Source organism: Capricornis sumatraensis, chromosome 18, assembly GCF_032405125.1.
Source record: "Capricornis sumatraensis isolate serow.1 chromosome 18, serow.2, whole genome shotgun sequence".
In the NCBI taxonomy this organism is placed as follows: domain Eukaryota; kingdom Metazoa; phylum Chordata; class Mammalia; order Artiodactyla; family Bovidae; genus Capricornis; species Capricornis sumatraensis.
This window is the reverse complement of record NC_091086.1, coordinates 29841493-29862103: the sequence shown is the minus strand read 5'-3', so window position 1 is coordinate 29862103 and position 20611 is coordinate 29841493. Positions and strand designations below refer to the sequence as shown.

Genomic DNA, 20611 nt, shown 5'->3' with positions numbered 1-20611 from the left:
TTGCTGATATTTTGCTAAGGATGTCTGTCTATATCTGTATTCATGTGGAGTATTGGTCTATAGGTTTATTTTTTATATCATCTTTGTCATATGTTGGTATCAGAGTAATAGTGGAAACAGTGTCAGACTTTATTTTTTTGGGCTCCAAAATCACTGCAGATGGTGACTGCAGCCATGAAATTAAAAGATACTTACTCCTTAGAAGAAAAGTTATGATCAGCCTAGATAGCATATTCAAAAGCAGAGACATTACTTTGCTGACTAAGGTCCGTCTAGTCAAGGCTATGGTTTTTCCTGTGGTCAGGTATGGATGTGAGAGTAGGACTGTGAAGAAGGCTGAGCACTGAAGAATTGATGCTTTTGAACTGTGGTGTTGGAGAAGACTCCTGAGAGTCCCTTGGACTGCAAGGAGATCCAACCAGTCCATTCTGAAGGAGATCAGCCCTGGGATTTCTTTGGAAGGAATGATGCTAAAGCTGAAACTCCAGTATTTTGGCCAACTGATTCAAAGAGCTGACTCATTGGAAAAGACCCTGATGCTGGGAGGGATTGGGGGCAGGAGGAGAAGGGCACGACAGAGGATGAGATGGCTGGATGGCATCACTGACTCTATGGAGGTGAATCTGAGTGAACTCCAGGAGTTGGTGATGGACAGGGAGACCTGGCGTGCTGCGATTCATGGGGTCGCAAAGAGTCGGACACGACTGAGTGACTGAACTGAACTGAATATTAGTTTCATAATCGTAACTCAAAAACGTTTCTTTCTCTTCTGGAAGAGATTATGTAGAGTTGGTATTAATTTTATTTAAAAATTTCTCAAAGTCCCCAGTGAAATCATCTAGGCCTGATGATGTCTTTTTCTGGGAATTTTAAAATTATGAATGTAAGTTCCTTCATAGTTATAGAACTATTCAAATAAAGTCCTATTGGGTGAACTGTGGTTATTTATCTTTTTTGAGGAATTGCTCCATTTCATCTAAATGGTCAAATTATGTGTGTAGAGCTGTTTGCTATATTTTCTTATTATCCTTTAAAGGTCTGCAGGGTTATTCCTGATAGTGATAACTTGGATCTCTTTCATTTTCCTTTTTGTCCTTATTGGTAGAGGTTTATAAGCTTTATTGACCTTTCCAAAGAATTAGTTTCTTGGTTCATCGACTTTCTCTATTTTCTCTCATTTCCAACGTCTCACCCCAAAGCAAATGTATAAGTAATTCTTCTTTAAAAAATGAATGAAGAAACTACCATGGATAAATTAGGGAGCAACTACACACTTTACAACACATTTTATTGTCATGATAAGGGAATTCCAATCTCCTCTCAGGACAAGCCAACTGGTTAAAAATGATTAATTGCTTCCCAGAAATACTAGGATAGAGAAACCGATGATAAATACTTTGTTATAGTTCCATAGGTCCTTGAGGCTGCCACCTCTTCCTCTCCTCCTCCTTTTTGTTTCTCTTCTCTTCCTCTTTCCTCTTCTTAGTCTTCCTCTTCATTTTTTAACCCTTTTTTCCTTCAGTTGTTCCGATTGCTTCATTGCTATTTTTTCTATTTCCAATTTCACTGATCCTTTCCTCTGCTTCCTCATTCTGCTGCTGAGCTTAGCCATTGAGTTTTTAATTGTAATTATTGTATTCTTCAGTTTAAAAATTTCCACTTGATTCTTCTTCATATCTGTTATTTCTTTGCCGAGCCTTTCTATTTTTTGTTTGTTTGTTTCAAGCATACTTGTAATTGCTTACTGAAGCATTTTTCCATGGTTACTTGAAAATCTTTGCCAGATAATTCTAACATCTGTCATCTCAGTGTTGGCATCTATTGGTTGTTTTTTCCATTCAGCTTGAGGTCTTATTGATACTTGGTGTGTCAAGTGATTTTCTTTGAAACTTGAACATTTGGAGTATTGCATTATACGTTGCCTAAGTCTTGCTTAAATCCTCTATTTTAGCTGTTTTTTTCTGATACTGCTCCAAACGGGAAATGAAGGGGGGACACCACCTCAGTACTGCCAGGTAAGATTAGAAGTCTAAGTCCCTGACTTAGCTTTCATTGACATCTAAGGGAGAAGACCTTTCATGACTGGGTGGTGGTGAGAATCCTCATTCTGAAGAAGGAATCCCCTGACACTGCCTCAGAGGTGGCGATGTGGGGACTTCATTACCAGGTGAAGGTGGAGATGCAGGCTCCCAGCTTGGTCTTTGCTAGAATGAATGGGGTTGAGGTTGTAGTTTGTTGTTGTTGTTGTTTTGGTGGGAGTGTTGGGTGGAGTAGACTCATTATTGTCTAAAAGTTTTTTGTCTTGCTATGTGATCCCTTTCTTGGTTCTTTGACTAGAGAGCAGGCTTTTGTTGGGGGCTTTTTTGCTCTCTGTCCATTGACATTTTTACATTGTCAGCTTCTTCACTTCTAAGTCTTGGAAATTTGGGGCAAAAAGGAAGCCCAGGAAATTCACCACTATGTCATTCTTTGGGTCTCAAGGTCTTAGCTAGTCTGTCATTTTCTCTCTACCTTCCAGAGTGTTCTTATGTTTATGCTATATACAATATTCAGGATTTTTAGTTGCATTTAGCAGAAGGAATAAAAAAAAAAGTCCTACTTCTGCCCTGTCTTCCCAGAAGCAGAAGTCCTAGCTCCCTGGCTTTAATAACCACACTTTCCCTAACATCCACTGCTACCAAAAATAGCCTCTTCTGTTCATATCCTTCTTCTAATGTCATCTACTTTGCCTATCTACTTTTGTCACTCATACAAAGAAGCTGAAAACAAACTCAGACTGAACAGCTTTATGAGAAGAGGTGATATAAAAGAGTTTGAAGATTTGTGTTCATGATTCTCATTAAATGAAATACTGAGGGAACTGTACATGGTTACAGGCAGGATATTCCTTGACCCTTCAGTATCAAAGTAGCCTTTCAAATATCATTTTCTTAACATTGCTCACCTCTGGAGGCCATTTCTGAAAGGACAGATAAGGACATTCTGTAGGCTCCAGAATGAATAAATAGCTCACCTTCACTGTCACAGCATTCTAGGATGGAAGGGTCTTCCCGAATCACAGCAGTCAGAGCACTGACATCTCCGTTAGATGCTGCCTGATAAACCATGGTCAGATCAACTTCTTCAGATGAATCACCTTCATGAATCAAACAGAGACAAAAACTTGGTATGTGGAGAGAATTCACTGAAAGAGTAACAACACCCAGAGGGTCACCCACACAAGTGATTCATGAAAATCTCTGGCGAATCTAAGCAGAAGGCTGAGTCATACTGATCACACACAACTTCACTACTTCTGAAGAACAGTGGGCCCCGGTGGGCTGCCTTGTAACGTCATCATATATTGGGCAGGAGCTTGAGGGAGCAGATGTCCTCTGAGATTTAACGATTCTCTCCAAGCGTTCAGACTACTTGAAACCAGTGAGAACAGATTGGAAAGTGGAGCCTTTATCGTGGTTCTGGGTTTCCCTTTTTGATCTGAAATCTGTTACTTTCCCTTTCAGTGACTCAGTTTACCCACCTTTGAAGGAGATAATGTGCTCCTTATTCTCTGCCCTCTAGATGCGCTCTCTACCCTTTCCTCTTGCTCTGAATCCTGTGGGCTAACATTACTGAGCACATCACCCAGGCCTCCTGGCCCTCAGTGTGCATGGGAGGGAATGGCAGGAGACTGGTGAGGAGAAGAGGAGGAGAAAGAGATGGGGCATGTCCTCTTGCCTTCCCCTAGTAGAGAGTCTGGCAGCAGCTGCTTCTCTTTCAGCAGGAGGGTCCTTTCCCCAGAACCAGACCTCACTGGGCTCCCTGTGGTAACAAACATTGTCCTTTCAATCCTGCCTCATCTCTGCATGCAGTCCCTTCACAAAAGCCCTTCATTTGAACCATCTGGGGTTTCATGACATGGTGAATCCAAAAGAAAGAGCTGTATCACACAAACATAGGGAACAAATATACAGACACCAGTGGGGAGAGGGGGTGGAGGATGAATGGGGAGATGGAGATTCACATGTATACACTACTGATGCTAGGTATAAAATGGATAACGAATGAGATGGGAACCTACTCTAGAGCACAAGGAACTGTACTGAGTGCTCTGGGGCGACCTAAATGGGGAGGGAGTCCACAAAAGAGGGGATATGTGTATACATACAGCTGATTCACTTTGCTGTATAGAAGAAACTTATACAACATTGTAAAGCAACTGTAAAGATTTTTTAATTAACAGAAACAGAGCTATATGCAACTCCTTTGAATTTGATGCATGCTCAGTTGCCCAGTTGTGCCCAATTCTTTGTGGTCTCATGGACTGTAGCCCGCCAGGCTCCTCTCTCCAGGGAATTTTCCAGGCAAGAATACTGGAGTAGGTTGTCACTTTCTCCTCCAAAGGATCTTCCTGATTCAGGGACTGAACCTCATCTCTTGCATCCCCTGAGCTAGCAGGCAGGTTCTTTACATGTGAGCCCAGTGAGGTCTGGTTCTGGGGAAAGGACCCTCCTGCTGAAAGAGAAGCAGCTGCTGCTAGACTCTGTACTAGGGGAAGGCAAGAGGAAATGCCCCATCTCTTTCTCCTCCTCTTCTTAGCCACTTGGATTATACCTTTTCGCATGTTTGAACCAACTAATAGTATTGCCGAAAGTGACAAGAGAACTGTGGGTTAGGTGACCCCAGGGGAGCAATGAAAGGACTGGGAGAGAAGTTTTGTTTATGAGGACACCTCTTGTGAAGTGCTGTGCCGAGGCCCCCTACTTAATATCTCCCACACATGGCCGTGGTTCAGGGAAAATATACGTGTATAAGAAAAGTTCTTAGAATTGTGTTTTTCTACTAATGTGGACGTTATACTAGAGACACTTTATAGTTCTAATGGATCTTTAGTTGGCAGTGGTCCTAACCCCTTGGCTTGGTTTCCTTTTCCCAGTACTTCTGGGAAGTCACTAATGACTTTTTAACCAGCTGACGTGTTCCAGGAGAAGCTTGTCACTGAAAATGATTCACTTGCGACAACAAACTGCCTTGTGAAGTGAGTAGCTGCTCCCTAATTTAACCATGGTAGATTTGTTACTGTAGGAGCTTCTTTCAAAGCCAACCCACATGTACATTTGACTGAAGCCTGGGAGTGAGTGGTAATGGATGTGAAAGGCAAGTGCCACTTCTCTGTAAGTGTAAGACTCTGGCGCTGCAACAGTGGGGTTCAATTCCTGGTTTGTACTAACCAGCTGTGTAAATTTGGGCCAGTTACACTCTCTGGGTCTTGGTTTCCTTGTCTTCAAGATGGATATGATGATGATAATAACCATGTGCTTCATAAAGTTGCTGTGAGGAATAAATGAGTTAATATTTAACCCTATATGCTTTTAGAACAGGGCATAGTGTGTTGTAAATGCTGTATATACTTGGCTACTACTACTGTTACCGCTTTTTCTTGAGAGTGTGCATGTTTCAGGAACCTTTGGAATCTGGTGGATATAAAGAAAAAGGTCTTTCTGATGATGGCTAGATGAAGGATGCATAGATGGCATAGAGCATTCACTCTCTACTAGAAGCCCTCCCAGGACCACAGACATTGTGTGAAGATTGTTCATAATATCTCTGGACACAAGAAACAGGGCCAAGACTTAAGCATAAAGATGGGCCTGGTGTCAGGTTGTATGACTTGATATCGAAGATACTGGAGATGTCACTTCAAAAGGAAGGTCATGGTGGTGGGCTGAAGTACATGGTGTTTATAACCTGTTTATATCACATGTATAAATGTGATACATAAATGTGTACTCATCACTGAGTGCAATAAAATCTGTAAGGCACACTCACCACACTGTTACGTACACACAGCTGAGAGAGACAAGGAATGCACTGCCTGATAGAATAGAATTCTGAATGATTTACCGGAAGGATTCTAACAACATTGTATTTAGTAGAGATAAACTAAAGGCAATATCTTTTAGTCCATAAAATATTCGGTTGAACTAACTGAATGGTGGTTGAACCTGTCTGGTAGCTCAGATGGTAAAGAATCTGCCTGCAATTTGGGAGACCCAGGTTCGATCCCTGGGTCGGGAAGATCTGCTGGAGAAGGAAACGGCAACCTGCTTCAGTATTCTTGCCTGAAGAATCGCAAGGAAGGAGGAGCCTGGTGGGCTACAGTCCATGGGGTTGCAAAGAGTCTAACACTACTGAGTGACTAACACTTTCACTTTGAGCCTGTAGTTTTTTGTTTTTAATATTTGTTTGTTTGTTTATTTTTGGCTGCTCTGGGTCATCACTGCTGTGTGATGGCTTTTTCTAGTTGCAGGGAGCAGGGGCTACTCTCTAGTTGTAGTGTGCGGGCTTCTCATTGCAGTGGATTCTCTTGTAGAGCATGGGCTCTAGCCATGCGGGTTTCAGTTAGTTGCTGCATGGGGGCTCAGCATTTGCAGCTTGTGGGTTCTAGAGTGCAGGTTCGGTAGTTGTGGCACATGGGCCCAGTTGTCCCAAAGCATGTGGTATCTTCCCAGACAAGGGAACAAATCCGTCTTCCCTGTATTCCAACGGGGATTCTTAACCAGCGGACTGCAAAGGAAGCCTGAACCTGTAGTTTTTGTTCCTCAACATCCCCTTACCCTGCTGGTGACCTTAACCTTATTATCCTCTATGGACTATCTCCTCTCCTCTTTTAGCCCAGGGAGTTGACTAGTTCCTGCTCAGGGCTGGCACATGGGACTAGAACTAAGCCAATCCACACCAGCACTATCCTGTCCACAGAGATTGGTTCAGGGATGTGCCCCAATCAGAGCCCATGAAAGCCCATGACAGTTTGGATATTTTGGGATTGCTGGGAGCAAGTTTTGTCCTACCACCCCTGAAGCCAGGAGTTATAGGGGACATCTCAGGGGCAGAGGGCCTAAGAATAAAGACAAGAGAAGAAGAGCAGAGCTGGGCTAAGAGAAGAAAATAATTGAGACCAGGTGACATTGTTTAAATCCCTGAATCAAGCCATACCTTAAGCCAGCACCATTTTGGGAACATTTACATGAACCAATACATTTCTTGTTTTTGCTTAAGTTTTTTGCACAGATTTCGTGTATTTGTATTTCTTTTTAATCACTGAAAGAGTTTTAACTGACAAAAGGTTTTTAGTGGTGGCATATTAGAAAAGCACACAGCCTTTAGCAGTTGGGCAGTTAACGCTATAGGAATTAACAACGTGACAATCAACTAGTAGGACTCTGGCTGTAGTGATAATAGTCTAGTAACAGAAGCGTAGGGGATAATAGGTTTTTTCCTTTTTTTCATTGTGCTGAGTCTTACTTGTAGCACTCAGAATCTTCATTGCTGCATGCAGGATCTTTTCTGTGGTATGTGGGACCTAGTTCCTGGGCCAGGGGTCAAACCCGGGCCCCCTGCTTTGGGAGCGCAGAGTCTTAACCACTGGACCACCAGGGAAGTCTTGGCTTTTTCTCTTCTTAACTAACTGGTCATTGTCATGCCGAGGTCTATGGCCCATGGACTAAATGGGTTATAGGCTGGTAGCTGAAGGATATTCAGAGAGTGACCTGAGGATGACTGGACTTTATGTAATAGGATGAACAGCAGAAGGAGATGGCTGTGAGATTCCTTTGTGAGGCTGTGTTGGTTGCCTTCATTTATTTGACTATTTTTTTTAAGTAAAAAAATTGTGGTAAATATTTATAACATAAAGTTTGCATTTTAACCAGTTTTAAGTGCAGAGTTCAGCAGCATGATTTATATCACCACTATCCAACTCCATAATTCTTTTCATCTTCCAAAACTCAAATTCTGTATCCATTAGACAAAAACTCCCCACTCCTTCCTCTCTGTCTCCTGGAAACCATTCCATTTTCTGTCTCTATGAATTTGATCACTCTAGATATCTCATTTAAGTGGAATCAACATTATCAATCAATCTGTCCTTTTGTTACTGGCTTATTTCACTTAACAGAATGTCCTGGAGATTCACTCACATTGTAGCATGTCTTAGAATTTCCTTCTTTTTAAAGGCTGAATAATCTGCTGTGCGTATGTAACACATTTTGTTATTCATTCATCTATTGGTGGGCACTTGGGTTGTTTCCACCTTTTGGCTATTGTGAGCAATGCTGCTGCAAACATTGGTATACAAATAATTTTTTCAGATTCTGCTTTCAATTCTTTCAAGTATATACTTAGAAGTGAAATTGCAGGATTTCATGATAATTCTCCCTTTAATTTTTTTAAGGGAACACTGTACTGTTTTCCAATGTGGCTCCTATAGTTCATATTCTTACCAACAGTGCTCAAAGGTTCCAATTTTCCTTGTCTTTACCAACACTTGTTATTTCCTGTTTTTAGGTTCTTGTGTTGGTTTGTTTTAATAATAGCTAGCCTGATGGGTGTGAAGTAATGTTTTGTGGTTTTGATTTGCATTTCCCTATGATTAGTGAGGCTGAGCATCTTTTTCTTTTTTTTTTCATGCTTTTTTGGTGTTTGTATATCTTCTCTGGAGTGATATCTAAGTCCTTTGTCCATTTTTAATTGTTTTTTTTTTTTCTGTTCAGTTGTAGAAATTCTTTTTTATGTTCTTGATATTAACTCCTTGTCAGATATGTAATTTGTATACATTTTCTCCTATAGTGTGTGTTGCCTTACCACTGTTGATAGTGTCTTGATATGCAAAAGCATTTAACTTTAATGTAGTTCAAATTGTCTGTCTTTCATTGTCTGTGCTTCTGTCATTACATCTGAGAAATTATTGCCAAATTCAGTATCATTTTCCTTCTACATTTTTTCTAAGAGTTTTATAGGTTTAGGTCTCATGTTTAGGTCTTTGATCCGTTTTAAGTATTGGTTGTAGAAGGTATTGGTTGTAGATGGTATTGGTTGTAGATGGTGTAAATGACTTCATCATTTTGCACTTGTCTGTGCAGTTGTTTCTGAATTATTTGTTGAAAAGACAATTCTTCCCTCCATTGAATGGTCTTGGCACCCTTGTTGACCCCTCAGTTGACTCCTAAGTTGATCACAGATGTATGAGATTATTTCTAGACTCACTTCTATTCCATGGATCCCTATGTCTGTCTCCACACCAGTACTATACTGTTTTGATTGCTGCAGCTTTACAGTATGGTTTGAAATCAGGCGGTGTGAGATCTCCAACTTTGCTCTTCTTTTGTAAGTTTCTTTTTTTCTTTTGGTCATTTGGGGTCCTTTGAAATTTCACATGAATTTTAGGATGGATTTTTATATTTCTACAAAAATATCACGAGGATTTGGCTAGGGACTGCATCAAATCCATAAACCTCTGGGTAGTATTGACATCTTAACAACATTGTCTTTTAATCCATGAAACACAAGACATGTTTCCATTTATTGGTGTCTAATTTGTTTCAACAATGTTTTATAGTTTTCAATATGTAAGTCTTTTGCCTTCTTGATTTTTTTCCTAAGTGTTTTATTCTTCTTGATGCTACTATAAACAGAATTATTTTTCAAGGAGCTTTTAGGCAGAGAAGTTTATGGTTAAACTTTCCTGTGAAATTCCAGCAGTTAGAAATAGCAATGGTAATGACAGAAGGGTATTTTAATTGTCAGAGCACTGTAAAAATGTCCTGGGTCATCTCAAGAGGTAGTAGTGAACTTCTGTTGTTAAAGATATCTATCTTGGCTAGGTGGTCGCCAAGGGGGTGTGTTTCAGAAGGAATTCAGACACAGAGAGAAGCACAAGATCTGGGGAAGGGAAGATGTGTTAGGCAAAACAGGATGTATTTCAGAATTTCTTCTAGCCCTGAGATACTATGTTTGTGTGCTCAGTCATGTCCAACTCTTATGACCTCACATACTATAGCCCACCAGGCTCCTCTGTCCATGGGATATTTTAAGCAAGAATACTGGAGTGGGTTGCCATTTCCTCTTCCAAGGGATCTTCCCGACCCAGGGATTGAAACTATGCCTCCTGAATCTCCTGCTTGGCAGGTGGATTCTTTACCACTGGGTCATAAGATAATATACTAAATTACAAAATGATTAGGAAATAGGAAAGAAACGAACGTCCAAGGAAATTGTGTAGAAACAGTCAATTTAAATTGCAGTCAATGCAAATAATTATGCCTAAACCTGAGATAGTACAAAGAATTTCTGTAGATATGAGGAAGGGTGATTTAAAAATAACAAGTATGAGAAGAACAACTGATGGTCCTGATGGAATCTAAAATAGAGGCAAGAAAAATTCTTTTCTATCAAAAGTCACAAAGCCATTTAAGATATGCAGAAGATCTACATTAACAAACAATACATACATTCTTCCTTATTTCCTTCCTTCTTTCTTTATCCTCTTGTTATCTAGTATCTATTTTTTGTCTGTTTATCTATCAATCAGCTATTTATCATCTGTTTATCTTTTTTCCATTTAATTTTAGAGGAGGAGCATGGTTTGAATGGCTTTTGTCTCTCCAACTGTGTGAGAGTTAAACAGATAGACTTACATATGGATGCATAAAGAAAAATTCTATAATTCACAGAGGGAAAGAGACTGAAATAGAGAAAATGGAAAATAGACATTAAAGAATAAAAAGAATGAAGTATGTGAACAGATGTGGTTTAGTCGCTAAGTTGTGTCTGACTCTTGTGACCCCATGGACTGTAGCCCACCAAGTTCCTCTGTCCATAGGATTTTCCAGGCAGGAATACTGGAGTAGCTGCCATTTCCTTCTCCAGGGGGGTCTTCCTGACCCAGGGATTGAACCCGGGTCTCCTTCACTGCAGGCATTCTTTCAACTGAGCTACCATGAACAGATGTAGATTATATTTTTATAAAAAATTATCTGTATATATGTATATAAGTGAAAAATATAAGACAAGAAGAATATGCATCAAAACATCAATAGAGATAATTTCTTACATATTATTCAGTACTTTCTATATTTTACCAATTCTCCACAATGAATTTATACATATTATTGTTGTTTACTCGCTAAGTCATGTCTGATTCTTTTGAGATTCCATGGACTGTAGCCCTCCAGTCTCCTCTGTCTGTGGGATTTTTCAGGCAAGAATAGTGTATTGGGTTGCCATTTCCTTCTCCAGTGGATCTTCCTGAGCTGGGGATCGAACCCGCATCTCTTGAATTTACAGGCATTGGCGGGTTGATTCTTTACCCCAAGCCACCTGGGAAGCCCTCAGATATTTTTAATAATCATCAACGTAAACCAGATTTTAATGATGAGAGAGTCTTACTAGCTTTACATTAATGTGTTACAACTAGAAGGGTAGACACAGCCTGAGTGACTGCCTGAGTGAGAAAACAAGTCCTTGATATTTGACAAAGTGCTGAGAAAGGAAAGACATACATGTATTTTAAAAATTCCAACCTTTATAAGTACCCTAGTAAATTTTTTTAAAAAACAGGAACATATTTTAAATTTTATTAATTTTTACTTAAAAATTAAAAGGGTATTTTTTTTAAAAAAATCACCTATTTCCCTCATTTTTCATGGTTAAAAACCTTGTAACAGTTTTTTGCATATGTCATAAATTATCTACCTAATTTCAAGGGCCCAGCTTTTTAATAGTAGGATTGTAGACATATGACAGTCTGCTAGAAATGTTTTGGATTGGGGGAAAAAACGAAAAATCAAAGCTTCTCAGATTTTACACAAATGTGGGTTCTTTCACATAAAGGCTCTGTCCCTGGATTCTTGTGGACTTCCTTAGAAAAGTCCTTGATGCCATCAGTTACTAAACCTACTTTATTGGAATTACCCCGAGGTCAGCTTGGCATTTGTTCTGCTTAAATTGAGACTGTTTTGTGGAACAACAAGGTCAATGTAAAGACAGATCAGGTACTGCAGTTTTAAGTGTCCAGACCAGAAGGCGTTGGGAGGATTTCTTGGGTTCACTCTATTCTGAGGATCCTTGGATGGCTAAACCTAGCCTAGAGTCACCAGTGAAGTCAGGCTTCATTTTAGGCAACTATAGAGGCTTCTGCAGTTATTTCTTAGATGGTTTTTTTAGAGTGGAATTGATTGCATCTGAAGAACTGAGAGTTACTCATTCATCCATTTACTTAACATCTACCCTAGGTTAGTGAAATTGCAGGTACACAAGTTGTAGAGTCACTGCTCCTAAGGAGGCCGGAGGAAGACATGCTGCTGTAATGCGAGAAGGAGTGTGTCGTTTATGATTGAGATAAACCAGGGATATTATGGCAGGGCCGAGGAAAAATGATTTGAATGAATAGTTTCCTGGGCCTTCTCATAATCCAGACCGGTCTATCCTGCTGGAGGATTATCCTAAGTGCTTTGGGGACAGTTGAGACATTGTCTTTGGGGAGCTACCTGGAATGATCTGTCCATAAAGTCGCGAGGCCTTTACACTTTTAGGGAAGATGTCAGGCCTTCACTGCCCCCCAGTGGCTCCATGTAACAATATTGCCACCCACTGGTGATAAGAGTCTCTCTGGGCCTTGACCTGGGCTCTGAGCCAGGATGGTGCCAGTTTTGCTGGATAGAATTAAAAGCCAGCTGGGAATATTCTGGCCATGCAGGAACAAGTTTAAAGTCACTGATACAGTTGCTGGCATTGAACTCAAATGAGTTTCATGTGACTTATCTTATACATCATGTGATACACAGCATACAGATATGGAAGTGATATAGAAAAATAGTAAGAAATCAGCCTCCAGATTTTGAATCCTAGCACTGCCATTTCCTGCTAGCTGTATGATCTTGAGTGAGTTACTTAACTTCTTTTTTCCCACTCTTCACTTGTCAAACGGGTAAGAGCGGTATTTACTTCACAGGGTTGTTTTTGGGAGCTAAATGGGTTCATCCACATAAAGAACAATGCCTGGCACAAAGTATTCAAATTATGACAATAGTCATATGCTATCACTATTACTACTTTAGAAAGAATGGATTTACTCATTCGACTGTGGTGGGTCTTTGTTGCTGTGCAGGCTTTCCCTGGCTGCGGGGAGCAGGGGCTTTCTTTAGCTGTGGTGCGCGTGTTTCCCATTGCCGTGGCTTCTCTTGCTGCAGAGCACAGGCTCTCGGGTGTGTGGGCTCAGTAGTTGCGGCGCATAGGCTTAGTTGCCCTACAGCACGTGGGATCTTCCCAGACCAGGGATCGAACTCATGTCTCCTGCATTAGCAGGCGAATTCTTAATCACTGAGCCACCAAGGAAGCCCTCGCTATTGCTACTTTGATAGGGATAGGAACCTCTGTCTTCTTTCCCCATTAATGAGTCTTGCTCAGCAGACTGTAGAGATTTTGTCAGCTGAAACATTTTGCTATTTTGCCTGTTTTCTTCTTTAGTCCCTCAGGATGTATTGGCTGAGGTTTTAAGAGTGTTTTATAAAGTGCCAGTCATATGGAAGTACAAAAAAAGAGTTTCTTTCTAACATTTTAAAGAGAAAAATAGCTCCAAGCTTTCTGCATGTACCAGCTGAGAAAAGATATTCAAAGCAACCTTCTTGCCATGGGAGTGGAAAAGAAGGGATTTCATTCAGTGGGAAGGAAGTCTTGCAACAATATTATCTCAAGGGTAAATATCTGGCAACAATCAGACCTTTCTTCATAACCAAACTTGTGATGCAACACATGTTGTGAATCTCAAAATCACTGTGTTTTTCTGGGTGATTCCTGTGACCTGTGAATTCCATTCCACAGTTAGCATCTCTACTGGACATGGGGTGGGGGGTAGTGCTGGGAAATGGAATTTTCTGTTCTAAGAAGCATGTCTGTGTTGAACTTCAGTAATGATGAATATCTAGAAAGCATTTCATAAAGGGAACTTTCATTTTAATAATGTGCTCAATTGCTCCAATCGTGTCCAACTCTTTGCAACCTCATGGATCCTACCAAGCCGCTCTGCCCATGGGGTTCTCCAGGCAAATATATGGAGTGAGTTGCCATTTCCTTCTCCAGGGGAGTCTTCCCAACCCAACGATTGAACCTGGGTCTCTTACGTCTCTTGCACTGGCAGGCGAGATCTTTACCACTAGCACCGCTTGGGAAGACCCCATTTTAATAATACTAGTTCTTAATAAGATCTCAATTTTTAATACATAGGACCCTTAGTATATGTACAATGAATGAATTGATTGATTGGTATAGTTTTCATGTCCAATGGGCTTTCTCACCCATTACAGCCTTGTGTAAATCTCACTGATATCAGCAATGTTGTGTCAAGAAGTTCTTTGTAAGTAGGCAAGTATAAATCTTAAATGACTTTTATGAAGGATTGTGTTAGCCTGGCTGGTTTTTGGAAACTGAAAAGTAATCCACATGTTACTTTGACCACTGTTCCTTCGGTCTTCCTCACTTTCATCTGGATCAAACCTATGACACCACTCACCTCTCTTACTTTCAAGAAATGGGAGATGTTCATGCCAAGAATTTGCCATTTTAACCTGGGACTTTGAAAGGTGAGGAATAGGTGAAGAAGCAGCGTTTGTTCAGTTTGGGGAAGAGAAGACTCAATTGGACAAGACAGCTGTTTTCAAACATCGGAAAAGCTAGAGGAGAGTTTAGGTTTGTTTTCTGCAGATCCAGTGAAAGCTGACCCAGTCACTGAGTTGTGTCTGACTCTTTGTGACCCCATGGACTGTAGCCTGCCAGGTTCCTCTGTCCATGAACTTCTCCAGGCAAGAACACTGGTGGATCGCCGTTCCCTTCACCAAGGGATCTTCTTGACCCAGGGATTGAACCTGGGTCTCTGGCATTGCAGGCGGGTTCTTTAACAACTGAGCCACCACGGAAGCCCAGAGGGCAGAGCTAGTTATGGTGGATAGAAACTGGCAAAGTCAAGACTTTAATGACTAGAGCTGTTCATCATTGGAAAGGATTATCTTGTGCTCTGTGCGTTCCTTCTCATTACCCATGTCTAAGGAGGTTCTTATCAAGCATATTTTGGGATGCTCTTGAGGAGATGTCTGTATTGACTATAAGGTTGACCTCTAAGTTTCCCTCTGTGATTGAGATTCTATGTGTCTTTCTCACACCTGTGTAGAGCCAAATAATGAATCACTTACTCTTGGTGGCAATGACAATTGGGCTGAAAAGGATTTGGAGAAGTGGGTCTTCCTTGGGTCTTTAAAAGGCATCCTCCTAGTGGCCCTCCACTGTGGTCACTTGTAAAGCTGCCCCAAGAGCCTTGATAGCCTGAAAATATTTTAAGAAAACAAATGCAGTTTGGGTGGTTGGTCCAAGTGTTAGAGAGTGAATCAATCTCTCCCTCTGCAGTCCCGGAGATTCCGTGGCTCCTGAAGCCCCGATACATTTCCCTTCTGTCATCTGGCCTTCTGTGGCTGTCTTCATTGTCTGGACTCTGCTTTCTCCCTCTTCACAATAATCTCATGGATTCCTTAATGTGGTTGAAATGGAATCAGGAACCACTCACTATATTGGGCTTGTCGCCTTATAAAAGGCACCGAATAAAACCCAAACTGGTGAATAATCACCCTTCATGTGACTTCACTAGAATATTGTCAGTATGACTTTCTTCTTATTGCAGAAAAAAATATCTTGAATGTTAGACAGTAGAAGTAGATAGAGAGTGGTGGATACATTGAGTCTGTGTTTGTGGGTTAGTCACTCAGTTGTGCCTGATGCTTTGCGACCCCATGAACTCTAGCCTGCCAGGCTCCTCTGTCCATGGAATTCTCCAGGCAAGAATACTGGAGTGGGTTGCCATGCCCTTCTCCAATATATAATATTGGTAAATTGATTTAATTAGCATATTCTTTTCCAACTGACAAATTGAAGAGAAGTAGATATAGGAAATGAAGTCTCATCGTTTCCAATCCTTGGAAATAGAATTAGGAAAAGAAGGAATCTTCTGCTCCTTTAAACAATTGTATAAAGCATATCACTAACATTTCAGGTAGAGCTGAAGTAAATAAGTAACTTTCTTCAGCTCTCATATATTATGGGTATATGGTTACCTAAGGCTGATTCAAACTGTATCATCTAGCTGTGAGTATGTAACATTGTGAAGTCTAAAAAAAGTGACAACACAGCAAAGGAAACCATAAACAAAACAAAAACACCACCTATGGAAAGGGAGAAAATATTTGCAAATGGTGAAACTGGCAAGGGTTTAACTCCCAAAATATACAAACAGTTCACACAACTCAACAACAACAAAACAAACAATCAAAAAGGGACCAGATTAAGAGTAACATTAGAAGGATGTAATGACTGGCTTGTCAGGTCCCATATCAGACTGGAGGCAGGCCTAACAGCTGAAGAAGGGTTGATAACTTTTTAAGCTGCTGTATGGTGGCTTGTGTATATTTCTGGGGAATGGTTAATATAATCTCTATTGATCTGAGGATATAGAGATATATTAAGATTGAAACACCCAGTGACTAATAGTCCTTAGCATAATGCCAGAGTTACATTTTACAAAAAAAAAAAAAGAGAGAGAGAGAGATCATGCTGATTTTTCATTTGATGTTTTCTCTTTTTTAAACATTTAATGTGTTCTCAGTTGCTTGCTCAGACGTGTCTGAGTGTTTGCAGCCCCATGGACTGTAGCCCACCAGACTTCTCTGCCCATTGGTATTTTCCAGGCAAGAATGCTGGAGTGGGGTGCCATTTCCCATTTTAGGGGATCGTCCTGACTTAGGGATTGAACCTGTGTCTCTTGTGTTAACTGTGTTGGCTGGCAGATATTTTTTCACCACTAGTGCTACCTAGGAAGCCCAAACATTTAATTATTGGATCATAAATATTTTCCCATGCCATAAGGTAAGATTTGAAAATGTTATCTGTAAAATGTGGCATAAAATTCCATTGATTGGACTTAACACTATTGATTTAATCATTCTGTTAATATTGAAATTTAAATTCTTTCACTTTTGGAGGGAATTATTAATTCTGTGGCTATTCCAAATAATACTATAACATTCTTGCACATATGTCTTTCTGTGAATCTTTGATTATTTGCTTTGGACACATTCCTAGAAGTGAACTTATGAAGCAATGAATTTTTGACTCTTTGTCAAATTGCCCTCCTGAAAGGTTGACCCAACTCACCCTCCCCAAGCAGGACCCGACAGCAAACATTTCACTTCATTCTTTTTTTACTATTTATTTTTTGAACTGCACTGGGTCTCCATTTCTGTATGTGTGCTTTATCTAGTTGTGGAGAATACGGGCTACTCTCTAGTTGCACTGTGCGGGCTCTTCATTTCTGTGGCTTCTCTCTTGCAGAGCACAGGCTCTAGGGCGTGGGCTTCAGTGGTGCTGCAAGTGGGTTCAGTAGTTTCAGCACTCGAGCTTAGTGGCCCGGCAATATGTGGGATCTTCCTGGACCAGGGATTGAAACTGCGTCCTCTGCGTTGTAAGATTCTTAATCTCTGGACCACCAGGGAAGCCCTCACCTCATTCTTAATGATACTGCATTACTGTTTTTTGTTTTTTTTTTTTTCTTTTTTTCAATGCTGGTCTGAAAGAAGGAAATGAGTACATAATTCCCAAAGGTCATTTCTTTTATTGTTCCTGAGAAATAAGCTTTTCATATATTTATGGCCATTGCATGAATTACTCATAGGTGTCCTTTATATATTATTTCAAGGCATTTGTCTTTATCTGATTGATTTGAAAGAGCTCTGTTTTCAGTAAACTCTTCATCTGTTATCTAGGCTGCAGTTACTTTTCCCTGTTTGCTACTTAAGTCCTCAGTTTGTTTTGTTGGGTTTTGAAAAATACATTTTCAAAACCTATGGATATTGCATTGATGATTCATTGTTTTTATGGTTAGAAAGGTCATAACCCTCAGAACCTTATACTTAAGTGTTAACATTCAGTCGTGTCCAACTCTTTGCGAATTTTCTAGGCCAGAATATTGGAGTAGGTAGCCTTTCCCTTCTCCAGGTGATCTCCCCAACCCAGGAATCAAGCCCAGGTATCCTACATTGCAGGCAGATTCTTTATCAGCTGAGCCACAAGGGAAGCCCCAGAAAACTCGAGGGGGCAACATATCCCTTCTCCAGCAGATCTTCCCGACCCAGGAATCAAACTGGGCTTTCCTGCATTGCAGGCAGATTCTATATCAACTGAGCTATCAGGGAAACCCTCTGTTAACAGTTAAGTATAATTCATATGAAACCTTTTTTTTAAACCTCAAGTGTTTTATTTTTTTTTAAGTTTTAAAAAATTTATTTATTTTTACATATGGAACTTTTAAACTTTGTTTTTGTGTGCCATAATTACCCCTTTTCCCCGATATCAGATAATTCTTTTCTTCACTTGTTTATAAGGGCAAACTTACATATAGTTAACACATAGTTGACACCTTGGAGGAGGCGCCTCCTACAGCCCACTCATTGGAACTGGAGCCTGGAACGCAGGAATCCAAGAACCATTTCTCTGCAGTGGTACACGTGTGAATGTGGAAAAGTGGCCAAAGTTCACCTCACTCCCATTCCATAGAGTCTTGTCGTCTGCCTATAGTCAAGGTTCTTAGCTTGTTTTGTGTTTCCTGTATGGTTTTGAGTTCTAGAATTTTTGCTGGCCTATTTGCAGGAATTAAACTCAGAACAATCCTAAAGTTAGCAAAAACATTGATACAATCACTTCCATGGCACAACAACGTCCCTCAGCAACTATGAAAGCATCCACTGTTATTTGCCTTTTCCCAAGGGGTCTCTGTCACTGTGTGAATAGCGATCATAATGATGGTCAATGATTATCCCATGTTTATTATTACCAGGCACTGTGCTAAGCCTTTTGTAGAAATCGACTCATTCAATGCTTTGTGGCCCAGCTGCATGGGTCACCTGCAATGCGAGAGACCTGGGTTTGATCCCTGGGTTGGGAAGATCCCCTGGAGAAGGGAAAGGCTACCCACTCCAATATTCTGGCCTAGAGAATTCCATGGACTGTATAGTGCATGGGGTAGCAAAGAGTCAGACACACCTGAGAGATTTTCACTTTCACTTATGAGAATGATTCCCATTTTATGGATGAGGAAACTGAAGCACCAAGCAGAAAAGTAACTTCCCCCCGTTCACCCGGGTAGTAGTGAGCAGTGAAGCTCAGATAAGCCTGCAGGCTGTCAGGCCTTAGACTGGATCCTCTGACCAGTGTGCACTATCGTCTGTCACGCCTGTTGACTCAGGAGGCAAAGCCTTCATGTGTGTCAGTGAACTCGTGATCTTTCCTGGTGCTGGACAATATTCCACGTGTCATTTTCTCTTACTCACGGCAGCCTATACCAAACTGTTCATAAGCGGTTCACAAGTTCCCCAAACTGTTCACAAGCTCAGCAATCTCCTTGACAGGCATTATTGTGCTGGAGTTTATACTTATTTGTAGCAAAAAATAAAATCTACACGTTAACTGAACATCTGTAATTCATCTACAAAGAGCTGCTTCTACACCCGAGAGAGGGAGAATTAACATTAGTGATGATAGCATAAAGATTCTAAAATGAGGATTAGTGAATTCTTTTAAAACATTAAGATAAATGTCATATGACCAAGGAACAAATAACTCATACTGAAACTCAGAAAGAGAGTGAACTTTTTCTAATTTATTTTCTAAGGCTAGCATACACTGCTCAAGACACATGCATACAGGCATCTATGTGGACCCAGTTTGTAAATGCTGAATTCTACGGTTTAAATTAAATTCTGTCAGATTAGATTCAATTGGATGTTGAAAGAAAAATACACCATGACTGGACAGAGTTTATTCTAGAATATAGATGTTTTAAGTTTTCCAGTGCCTATTAATAAGATATATCACATCAGTAGAACAAAGGGGAAATATAGGATTACATAAATAAAGAATAGAAAGGCATTTAATAAAATCTGATATCTTCTTTAAAACTGCTTAACAACTAGGAATAAAAGATTTCATTCTCAATATGATTCACTACATCTATTTCTAACCAATTACAAACATCACACCTAATAGTGAAACAATAGAGAAAGAAAGAAGACAAGCTTTATCTAATGCAGTAAGGTTGTTGTTTAGTTTCTCAGTTGTGTCTGATTCTTTTGTGACCCCATGAACAATAGGTTGCCAAGCTCTGTCCATGAGACTTCTCAGGCAAAAATATCGGAGTGGGTTGCTATTGCCTTCTCCAGGGATCAAACTCACATCTCCTGCATTGGCAGGTGGATTCTTTACCACTGAGCCTCCTGGAAAACTCAGTAATATATGAAACGAAAAGAAATGAGATGACAGTCATAAAGAAAGAACAAAATTCTCAGAATTTAATCAAAGCTAACTTTTAAAGATGACTCATGTGCTATGCACTGTCCTAACAGCTTCCTTTGAATTAAGTTATTATTTGTTTCAACAATTTTATGATGTAGGTAGTATCTTTACCCCTGTTAACAGATGAGGGAACTGAAGCAGAGAGAAATTTAATAATTCCCCAAAATCGTACCACTATTAAATGTCAGAGCAGGATCTGAAACAAGTCAATCTGGTTTCATCATGTTTAGAATGAATGTTAGCCAGATTTAAAAATAAATATGAAACTAAATAGTTCTTCTATATTAAATATGAGGAAACTAACTCCTTTCATTGAAAATAACTCATTAAAATGAAAAATATAAAATGCCTATTAATAAATATTCAGAATTTAAATAAGGAAAACTACAGAACTAAGGAAAGAGTTGGA

At 40.1% G+C, this 20611-nt stretch overlaps 1 protein-coding gene across 1 annotated transcript in view; it reads right to left on the bottom strand.

Annotated features, from left to right (window-relative positions):
* Positions 1 to 20611, bottom strand: part of ANKRD55 (ankyrin repeat domain 55) — a 111239-nt gene that overhangs the window by 76727 nt on the left and 13901 nt on the right. Inside the window, exon 2 of the mRNA XM_068990728.1 lies at positions 3014 to 3136. Within this exon, the coding sequence (XP_068846829.1) occupies positions 3014 to 3136 (123 nt within the window). The remainder of the gene's footprint in view (positions 1 to 3013; positions 3137 to 20611) is intronic.